The 12,062-nt window shown below is 34.5% G+C and overlaps 1 protein-coding gene across 1 annotated transcript in view; it reads left to right on the top strand.

Moving 5' to 3' along the window:
- Positions 1 to 254: 254 nt before the first annotated feature.
- The window catches only part of LOC125661821 (colorectal mutant cancer protein-like), a 52,275-nt gene continuing 40,467 nt past the window's right edge, over positions 255 to 12,062 (top strand). Inside the window, exons 1-4 of the mRNA XM_048893929.2 lie at positions 255 to 538; positions 7,671 to 7,797; positions 9,410 to 9,536; positions 9,682 to 9,848. Coding sequence (XP_048749886.2) covers positions 387 to 538; positions 7,671 to 7,797; positions 9,410 to 9,536; positions 9,682 to 9,848 — 573 coding nt within the window. The 5' untranslated portion in view covers positions 255 to 386. The remainder of the gene's footprint in view (positions 539 to 7,670; positions 7,798 to 9,409; positions 9,537 to 9,681; positions 9,849 to 12,062) is intronic.

Below are 12,062 nucleotides of genomic sequence, written 5' to 3'. Positions count from 1 at the left end.
AGACATTGTGAGGACGTCCTCACTAAACAGGTTTCATCGGGGAGAGAGAGAGAGAGAGAGAGAGAGAGAGAGAGATAGAGAGAGAGAATATTCTGTAAAATGTGCCATTCAAAAGAATGTTGATTTGTGTCTGTACATGTGCAAAATGAGGATTTTTTAAAATTATATATTTCACATTTTACAAATCAAGGCTAGAGTATTGTTTACGTTCAGATCACAGGTAGCAATTCCCATCGGGATTGCCATTCACCTACTGCAGGTGTCGCTAAATTCATCACTTCCGGTTTCTGCAACAAGATAAACAACGAAGTTTTGTACAAGTTTTATTGAAGATTATGGTCGTATCAAACGGCAAAATTGATCTATAATGATGTTTTGTTGGAGGTATGGATGAACAATTTTTGGGCCGCGATGCGTCTTCTGCCTCCCCAGAGTTTGGATCCTCTTCGGGGAGTAACTCTAGCAGCACGGGGGAGGAGGAACGCTTGCGTCGCCTCTTCAGCAGCTGTGATGGGGATGGAGACGGGTTCCTGGACAGGTAAAATTATATAGACCATCAAAAGGCGGATCCAGAAAACGATTAAATCTTAATATAGATCAAGGGGGGGGGGGGGGATGCAAAATTATTGTTACATGTTTAATAGATGATGACTGTATTAGTCAGGTTGGGAACACTAGCTAAAAGTAGCTTCCCCTATAGCGAGCAGGGTTGGGCGGTCAAAACCGCCCCCGGTTTTAACCAGTGGTTTTAACCGTCCCGGTCAATACTTCCCAAGTGGTCAATACTGGTCAATAATAATGGTCAATTGTGATTTAAACTGTCCTTTTTCCTATTTTTGTACATTTCTTGCAAAGATAAAGATAAATTAAGTCTTTTCATTATATAGATCAATTGTTGATTAATATTTTTCATTAGATAATCAAATGTAATTTCATAAGTTCAATATATTTGGTTTGCTAAAACTGACCGAAATATCTTCAGCACCTACCAGAGGGTCACAGTTCTATAGCATAGCTTGGGGATTGGAGACAGACCTCTTAATACATGTACCTGGGCAGATTAAGAATAAAAGGTAGCTGGACATTACCTGAGCACAGGAAGCAGAGTTGACAGGTGTTAATAAGCATAGGCTGGGACCAGAGATGACCAGTGTGCCTGTTATTGTTATGAAAACATCACCAACACCCCCCTCAAATGTTTATTCAACAGTTAAAATGAAGATTGATGAAACAATACTTATATAGGTAGTTCTTGTTAAACTAAGGAATTTGAACAGAAACTTTTACATCTACATTTAAATAACACAGACTATAATGACCAAATAATCTTCAATCGACCAGTATTAATCAGTATTGACCAATATTGACCGGTTTTAACCAGTATTGACCACCGGCCCGGTCAATACTCATATTGACCACTTTTTTGCCAACCCTGATAGCGAGATATTCTCTCTAAAACGCGATTATCCCTCTCTAGCGAGAGTAAATATATCCCGTACAACCGAGAAAAACACCCGTGGAGTACATCTATTCGTGTTTCATGTGAAAAGAAGTAAAAGTGCTAACATGTCTGATACTTCTGCAAATATATTAATGAAAACAAAAATGCTCACGATGTGTATTGGATTTCAGACTGCTTCCCTCTTACGCAGCAACTTTGATATGAAATTTCTTGACTATGTTGTCAATTTCATAGAATCAATTCGCATCATGTTGAGTGTGTGTTGCATTTATTCAGCGTTGCACGGGATTTGCCATCATTTTCAATAGACGCCAAAACACTTGTTTATGGTAATGTTTATTTCTCGCTAAAGAGGGATAATCGCGTTTTAGCGAGAATATCTCGCTATAGGGGAAGTGTTCCCAATCTGTTAGTGTTGACTTCTCAGGCGCAGATCTAGAACACCCCCTCCCCCTCCCAATAATAAAAGAATGAAAATTATTAATCATGTAGTAAGTTTCAATTGTAAAATACTGAATGTTAGAGATCAATCAATGTCATAAGTGTAATTCTTAATTCTACCTTCCAAAGAAATTGCCAGAGATAGAAGATTCACAGGATTTATATAGTATACTTGAATCTAATGATCTGGCGCACTTAGGTTAATCGGCAATGACTGGCAACACACTTGATAGTGAGCCGGATTGCGCATGCATCCCGCTGGGTAATTTTAAGCCAATTGAGCTGTAAAATTTTGATAGACAAAGGCGGCTTCAAGCTGTTGTCCTTGGAGACATTAGTGTCGAGAATGGCTTATTCTAAGATAATGTTTTCAATCCAGGTACACTGGTGAAATAAACATGACTTTGTAAATGTGTTGGTTAGTTCTATGCCAAATAATGTTTATACAAAAGGTCAATATTTTCATTACTGTAGTCGTGTCACTTGATTCTTAGCGTGTCGCCGGTATTAGTTCAATTCGGCTGGATTTTATCAGAATCAAATATATGCTAATTGTGAGCCAGTCCAAGCTGAAACTTCTCATTCATCGTGAAATTTTTGTAACAACCCAGTAAGCCCCTGATCAAAAATGGTGGAGATCTCATAAAGTCACATCTCCTTGATCACCGATTACGAATTTATGTAGATTGTTTCAATTTCATCCTAGTTTTGTGGTCCCCTTCACAATGCAGTGCACTGCATTAGGCCTAATGTCAATCAAATTAAAATTAGATGTTGGATCCGCTCGCATACTCGCTACACAAACATCTAACAACATCCCGTAGAGGGTCACGTCAGAGGTCAAATTCGATTGACCAATGAAATCACCGCTGGCAAAATCATTGAATGTTTGTTGAAGCCGATAAGTCTAGAGTGATACTGAATTTGACCTCTGACATGACCCTCTATGGGATGTTTTTAGATGTTTGTGTAGCGAGTATGCAAGGGGATCCAACATCTAATTTCAATTAGATTGGCCTAATGTATAACGAAATGTGGTACTGTGTCCAGACAATAGATGTATAACGAAATGTGGTACTGTGACAAGACAATAGATGTATAACGAAATGTGGTACTGTGGCGAGACAATAGATGTATAATGAAATGTAGTACTGTGTCCAGACAATAGATGTATAATGAAATGTGGTACTGTGTCCAGACAATAGATGTATAAACAAATGTGGTACTGTGGCAAGACAATAGATGTATAACGAAATGTGGTACTGTGGCAAGACAATAGATGTGTAATGAAATGTAGAACCATGGCAAGACAATAGATGTATAACGAAATGTATAAAGCACTGTGGCAAGACAATAGATGTATAATGAAATGTGGTACTGTGGCAAGACAATAGATGTATAATGAAATGTGGTACTGTGGCAAGACAATGGATGTATAATGAAATGTGGTACTGTGGCAAGACAATGGATGTATAATGAAATGTAGAACCCTGGCAATTAAGACAATAGATGTATAACGAAATGTAGTACTGTGGCGAGACAATAGATGTATAATGAAATATGGTACTGTGTCCAGACAATAGATGTATAATGAAATGTATAAAGCACTGTGGCAAGACAATAGATGTATAATGAAATGTGGTACTGTGGCAAGACAATAGATGTATAATGAAATGTAGTACTGTGGCAAGGCAATAGATGTATAATGAAATATGGTACTGTGGCAAGACAATAGATGTATAATGAAATATGGTACTGTGGCAAGGCAATAGATGAGTGATGTAATGGTCTATGACATTATAATACAATTGAAGCAGTGGCAGATCTGAAATAGAAGTTGAAGGGTGAATTTATACTCACATGACCATGAAAAGCAACCTTGCTGCTTATATTGTGACAGAAATATTCATTTGATATATTGCACTTATGACTATGTAAACATTTAACATGATTAATTCTAGGCTTCTCAATGTATCATTACAACAACAACAAAAAATAAAAAAAGGAGGGGGTCAAGCATGTAGAAATTTATTTACTTTTATGCGAATGTTGAAATATTAATTATTGTGTTAAATCAAAATATGTCATTGCTACATAGGGATTTTTAGATAAAGTTTCAGGAATATTAATTGCCTTGCAAATCAAAAGATTTATGACATGAAAATTGATTCAGTCTCAGTACACTGTAGATTTTCCCTTTTTCTTCTAAATCAAATATTTTAATTCCATTGGTTATAGATAATGTCAGGCATACATATATATAGAAGATGGGATGTCTGAATCCACCACCCATGGTCTAGGTAGAAAATAAAATTGTTTGCCTATTTGTATGCAGACATGTGGTAATCATTGATTGTAATTGTATTAATCAGCTGTAATTAATATGATACATGTTTTCAATCTTCCTTAATTTTGTAATGGCAAGTTCATTGGTCAATCTATTTATACATGATAAACCAAATATGTCCCTCCTTCACTCATTAAAAACAAAGATCCTCGTCGGCACTATTAATAACTAGTGCTCTCCTTCATTTCATTGCCAGGGACCTCATGCCACTTTCTCTTTTCAAAAGTCAGAATTTCAGAGCTTTCATCCAGAAAGATGCAGGCTTTGTGACAAAACATTTCATCAACTAATGCTGCTTAAAGTAGTTCCATGCTCCTGTGATATGTCATAAGATTTTGCAAAAACAATGATTTATTTAGATTTATGCATGATATTACCATAAATTTTGTTGGAATCTTTTCTATTAGTTATTATAAAAAACTTCTTAAATATAAAATATTTCAAAAGTCTAAGTTTATATGTAAATAATCAATGATATGTTTCAAAATATCGAATCCAAGGGTGATAACTCTGTTTTCATTGAATCCTTTATTAAGTTCATTCATTATGCAATAGATTTCCTTTATTTTTTTTCTGAAATTTTTAATAGTTTTGTAAAGAAACAGTTTCATGAAATTATTATGAATACTATTTTATTGTTTTTGACCAGTTTTTGTGAAATTTTGATAATGCTCTTTAAGGAAAATAAAAGTTTTTTGACATTGATATATTATTTTGTATATATGATATAATGTTTTGTATCTTACAGTGTGATGACCTATATATTTTATTTGATAATTTATTAGTACACATTTTAAACTTTTATCAAAGTGATTGACCACATGTTTGTATGCACTTACGGAACTTTGTAAAATACTACGTGTTAGTCCATAGTTTCAATTGACCCCCTAACAAATGCATGAGATAGAACCCACTTCCCTGGGGAAAATTTCTGGATCTGTTCATTTGCACAAGTGGCTACACTCGTAGCGCCATCAACATATTATATAATACTATTTGAAATTCCCACACAACTCTGCAGTTATAATGTTTTAAAACTTTTGCCATTATTTTTTTTTTTTTTATAAATATTTGTACATATGATATCATAATTTGTATGTAGAATATAACTTCACTGTCAATTTTGTTTGTGTGTATACATAATGATGTATTCCTAAAATATATGCACTGTCTTACTAATACTGATTTGCCATATTATACATTACCAGATAGCATTATTAAAGTTATTGTTCTTCTAACCTGTTGATTCTAAACCCTACAAAAAAAAGGCCTTGACAAACTATTTCAATTTATTCCTGAAATGATAAAAGGGACTAAAAAAAATTTCTTTGCCGACCCGTTAACGTAGTTCCACACTCCTGTGACGTCATAAGATTTTGCAAAGTCCATGATTTAATGACTGGAACATAAATTTTGTTGGAGTCTTTTTCAATAGTTATTTTTAAAAAAAATTGTCAGCCATAAAATATTTCAAAAGTCTTAGTTATATTTGAATAGTCAATGATATGTTTCAAAATATTGAATCCAAGGACAATAACTCCGTTTTCAATAAATTATTTATCAAGTCCATTATGCGATAGATTTCCTTTATTTTTCACAAACATTTTACCATGGTGATAAGGAATCATTATCTGTGTCTTTTCGTGAAATTACATAAAATTTTAATCCATGGGTGATTTTGAATAGCTCAGCTGTATGGTGCCAGACTTTGGTTTTTTATGGGGGTATACATACTCTAGAAGCTATAAGGAAAGGTATGGATTTTTTTTCATAAATAACTATAATAGATGTACATCTACTAATATAAACAGAAAAATGATATGTAAACCATGCTAAAAGGAAATTGTGTCCACATTTATTCGTTTTTTAACATTTTGGAGAATAATGCTAATTCAATAATCCTGCACTTATTATTCTAAAACTTGATGAACATATTGAAAATGACATGTGCTTTAGTTATTGATATGTTTCTTGATAAATAAATGCAATTAAACAATTTTCTTGTTGTTTTCATTTTAAAATAACGACAAATAATGTTTCCAATGAATTTCATAAAAATCTACATAGGGGTACATGACTTCAGTAGCGTCTGTAATGAAAATTAATATGGAAATCCTTAACTAATTTGCATTTTCTCATTACTCTGAATGTTAATTTATTGATTCCAAACAAAAAAATGCTACCTAAACCCCAAAAATCCAGGACTAAGGACCCACCTTAAATAGATTTTGGTTTGGGGCTCAAAAATAGAACTGGTCAGATTACCGGAAACACAGAATATTTTTTAGGCCTAATCACTGAATTATCTAATAATTTGCATAATAAAGTTTAGAGAAAAGTTTGCACTAAATGTTTTGCACAAATTTCAAAGATAATTAATTCAACAGTCATTTAAAGTCAGTGGTGCAGAAGACTCTCCTGCTCTTATGGTTCTAAATCCATCTGGTGTTTGTTCAGCAGCAATCCCAGGGAACCCTCAGTCCCTACCAATTTCCAGGTCATTTAAATTTGCATTTTGGAGTTGATTTAGCTAATTGATTACTGGTAGGTGGTTCTGAGTTTTTTGAACTTGTCAGAAGTAAGCCAAATATTGTCTTTCACAATTGGAATTTTAGACAAACACTTGTCAGATTGATGAGAAATTTTCAAGAAATTGACAAGCCAAATGCCAAAAAAAGATCAATGGTATGCTGTGTAAAGTTTGCACAACTATCTATCTATAGATACAACTTTCTCAGTAGTTCAAAGGGAATTTCTTTTCATATATTTTTTCTTAATGTGATGATTCACCTTGGAGAAATATTTGTAAAAATCGTTTTCTCTGACTTCTATGGTATGATTTAATGCTTGTGCTTTATTTGATGTCTAATACGCCTTATTACTTCAGTATTATTATAAGTCCAAAGATCTAAGCAACAGAAGTATGACATTATTTCAGATTTTCACATATTGACTATTGCTTCAGTGGTCAATATATGTGAAAATCTTAAAATCAGAAGAAGAAATTTACTATTCCATGTTTCTTATTTCATTTGCCAGTGTTTAGTAGTTTCGCTTTACAAAAAAGATTGAAATATAAAAAGATTATGGCCTTGTAAAATGACCTTAACACAAAAACAAGAACTGCGACACCAAGTTTTCTGTGTATCAAAAGAATAATATATTCAATCTGTAGTTGTTGTAGACAAAATATCACATCTTAGTGCATCCTATGAATACGTCGAGAAGAATTTTCTAAATGTTTGCTGTAAAATGCTTGAATCTTGTCCATTCACTATAGTGTTTAGAGCTGGCTGGCTTCTTGAGCCACAGACTGCCTGTACTATTACTGATACATGTATGTAATATGAACAATTACCACAATATCAATCACATTATGGTCATGATACTGAGACGATTAATTGTTCTGTTACTCTCCAGTGATGACTTCATCTATATGTGTCGGCAGCTGAACATGGAGGACATGGCACAGGAGATAATGGAACAGCTGGGTCTGCGGTCCCAGAGCAAGATCACATTCCAGGACTTCCTCCGCTTCAGAGGACAGGTAATGAATAAAAAAAGTGGCCCTAGTTGAACATTTCGACTGACAGATAAATTATATTTGCCAGAATAACCAAAATGTTGTCAGTCATGTCCACTGAATGTAAAGAGATTCAAAAACTTTGACTGCATGCATGAGTATGTGAATATGCGTAATGTCTGCAATCACCAGTGATTGATTTACTGGAGGGAACCAGAAAAAAAATAATGTCTAAGGGCATCCTGTAGGACGCGGGGCATTTTTACCAACTGATTAAAAGGGCCAATTGTCCGCTTGTCCCTTTCAGTGATATGGGGTGGAAGGAAAAATTTTCATGATATAATTATGGCTTATTTATTATCATATATTTTATAGACCAGGCTCCATGACCGTAAACTGAGAATAGACTTAAAACATTATGTACACTTACTTTGTTGAAATCACATGGATTATCTTATCATTATTTTGAATCAAATTCAAAATATTATCTCATATTAGATTTCATTGACTTGTAAATATGAATGTTTCATGAATAAGAACGATTTCAAAGTATATTCTCAGTTTATGGTCAGGGAGCTGCTTCTAATGTCGTGTGTTTGGCTTCTAATATTCATCATTTCATGAGAATAGAGTCTATGTATTTATAAACATTATCTCTATACCTCACACAAATTGCTTAATTGATGTTGATTAGAAAGAAATACACATTAGACTGGCTGTGGGGTTAAGATAAATTTGTGGATTCTCAACTCTAAATAACATACAGCTTACTCCCAATAAATTAAAATTCATGGTGCCAGCTGATTAATCAATGTTCAAAATTAATGTTGATCTGCATTTGACTAAACAATTTTATAACATCACTTTTTATGAGAAAGGAGTTTTTGAAGTTTTTATTTTTAAACATATAATCTCCGTAAACCTCAATTGATGCTAATTAGAAAGATATATACACTAGGCTGGTTTCAGATAAACTCGTGGATTCTCAACTTTAAAGGATAACTGCTAACACAATAAACATGTTACATGGATAAACAAAGAATACTGGAATATTAAGCTTTCTATACTAAATACATAGTCTGCTTGAGTCATAGGGCAATTTTATCATGAACAGTGTATTGAAAATGAGGCACAATTGATTTGAAATAAAGTATTATCATGTGGCATTTTAGCTTTATTGGGAACAATTATGACCAGGTCCTTATTCATCATGGAAATATATTTTAAAAAATTGTATACCTCTTATTGATGAAAATGACAGTAGGTTGATTATGAAGGCTTTAGTTGATGTTCTACAGTTCTGGGACCCTTTTCACAAAAAAAATCTTACGAGTAAGAGAAAAATGATTTCTGTGCCTTATACTCAAGTGAGTGTCACTGTGTCCTAGCTGAGTAAGGACACAACTTTTATTGCCTATGTACATATTTCAATTTGCTCATACAGAAATATATGGGTGAAAAATTATAAAGGAAATGCAGTGTTTTATTATTTTCATCTTGTCAAGATTTTTTTTAGGAAAAGGGCTACATGTAGAAAAGCATTAACAATGAAATGTAACTAATCTCATTGTGTTTGATTGCAGCAGTGTGAAACATGCTATGCATGGTGTAGTAGAATTTGACATTAATTTTGTAGGTACAGAATGAGGAGCTTGATCTGAGTCTTGGTGTAGAGGATCAAGGAATTTATTCAGATTTGAGTGGGGCATTACGTAATCCTGACAATGTAACTTCATGGCCCACAATGTCTAGTGATAGCTTTGGTAAGATTGTTTTTACCCTCGGCATTAGAAATGTACAAGTATATTAAAGATCTGAATGTTTCAGTTCCAAGTACCTATGCCCATGTTGTAATTACTTTGAAAATAACTATATGAAGACAAGTAAAATTGAACTAAAAATTTGTAGGAGCCTGCTCCGGTAAACCTGACAGTCTAGATTACGACAGTGGGGCCAGAGACATGAGTCCGGAGCCAGCCAGCTTACACCAGCTCGTGGAATCCCATAATCCCCGGCTCCTACGCTTGGCTCAGGATGACACTGTAGGAATGGAAATCCTAGACATTGCAAACAGGGTGAGTATTGCATGTTCATTAGCTCAACTCAGCGAGGGATGCCACTGTTATCCTGGGATAGAGAGGAAATAGTTGGAATTAATCAATAGTGTTCAGACAGCTTAAGGTGGTAGAACACCTGACCAGAGTCTGGGGTTTAATCACTGGTGCAGATAGCTTAAGGTGGTAGAGCACCTGACAAGAGTCGGGGATTTAATCACCGGTGCTCAGATAGCTTAAGGTGGTAGAGCACCTAACAAGAGTCATGGGTTTAATCACCAGTGCTCAGCTTAACATGGTAGAACACCTGACCAGAGTCGGGGATTTAATCACTGGTGCTCATAATGCTGAAGTTGGTAAAGCACCTGACAAGAGTCGTGGGTTTAATTACCGGTGCTCAGATAGCTTAACGTGGTAGAACACTTTACCAGAGTCCGGGATTTACTCACCGGTGCTCAGATAGCTTAAGGTGGTAGAGCACCTGACAAGAGTTGTGGGTTTAATCACCAGTGCTCAGATAGCTTAAGGTGGTAGAGCACCTGGTAGAGTCGTAGGTTTAATCACCAGTGCTCAGATAGCTTAACATGGTAGAGCATCTGACCAGAGTCAGGTATTTAATCCCCATCTGGTGTGCTGCACTTTCTTCTTTCCTGTTACAATGGGGTGTAAATCCTACATGTCACATCAGACAGGTTGTTCAGGAATGCTCCATTCTGTCAGACTGATATTGAGCGATGGATGGAATGTTTGTTTTACTTTACGTCTTTGTATCTGATATTTTCTAGATTATGTTAAGTGTATTTAGTGTTACTGTTGCTTTGGTTAGCTAACTTGACAGGCGTGAGAAATGAAAATGTCTGTACCTGTAACATGTGTTTATACTTATGGGTTGATCTTTCAGTTTGTTAGGTTACCTTAATTGACTATAAATGTACACACATTATTGTTACAATTAAGATATTCTGGATAATCGGCAGAATTCAGAATTTTAATGATGAATGAGGATTTGCAGATGCTGACTGTATACAATGTCCTATGTATTACTAGCAGTTGACAGTTTGCAATATTTTGGATATGACAAATCGTAGAAATTTGATTGACATTACTCAGCCATGTTAAAGCCTTCCATCTAACACTGAGGTTAAAAGTTTTATAAAAAGAGATATTTCCCATAGTGATGACTTGTTTCTATGTTGATAGAAATCCAGTTGGTAAATATGCATTGTCCCTAGCCACGCCCCCTGAGTCCGGGAGTACCTGTAGTGTGAACGGAGACAATACGTGTGGTTTATGATGGTGATAAATACGTAGCTCCTGGCTGATGTTGATGGATTCTATGTGTCTTGTATACAAATCAACTGTAATTATTATTTATCTTCTCTTTGACACAACACATTTGTTTAACAAAGAAAGAATTTGGTTTGAGATATTTTATTATAGGATGCTCATAGTCTTAATAAGTTTGCTGTTTCCAGCAGTTTGAGATGGTTACATAGCAGCTGTATAGACATTCTGTCTAAGAAATATGAATGTAGTGAGTGTTGTACCTATTGTAGAATATATTTTGTGTCTTACCTTAGATATGCAAAGAAATAAGGTAGAGCTGAATTTGGGTAACACATACATGTATTTAAGGTAGTCATGATTTTGAGTAGTACATGTATTTGCTGTAAATAATGCATAGAAATTTTTGAAAGAATTTAAGGAATACTTTTTTATGCATGAATAATCTTATAGAAATCAAATTCTGGTAGAACACCAGACTAATGTTAACGATGCATTATTGATACTATTTTCCTGTGAAGTTGCTTTTTAAGATGTGGAACTCAAATTTCCATCAGTGATTACACACATTTATCATGTTTATGTTAACATTGATTTCTCTGTGAAGAAACAGAAGGAAGGAAACCTTCAGATTTTGATTTTGTTTTCATGCTAAATTAGTAACAATGGTAGCTAATGAGAAATTACTGAAAGAATGATGCTGAAAGAAGACATTTGGAGGGCTTCTACTTTTTATGTTTCAAGTTTAATGTCCTTGTGAGACAATATTTTGTTTTTACCCAGGCAAAGCAGATGTGTATTTTTAGCAATTGTATGTCAGAATAAGTCTAAAACACCTTGTATCAAAGTTCATCAGCCACGTTGTTGGATATCTAGTCTAAAACACCTTGTATCAAAGCTCATCAGCCACGTTGTTGGATATCTAGTCTAAAACACCTTGTATCAAAGCTC

Source organism: Ostrea edulis, chromosome 8 (genome assembly GCF_947568905.1).
Source record: "Ostrea edulis chromosome 8, xbOstEdul1.1, whole genome shotgun sequence".
Taxonomy (NCBI): Eukaryota; Metazoa; Mollusca; class Bivalvia; order Ostreida; family Ostreidae; genus Ostrea; species Ostrea edulis.
Note: the sequence above shows the minus strand (reverse complement) of the source record. Positions and strands in the feature narration are given on the sequence as shown.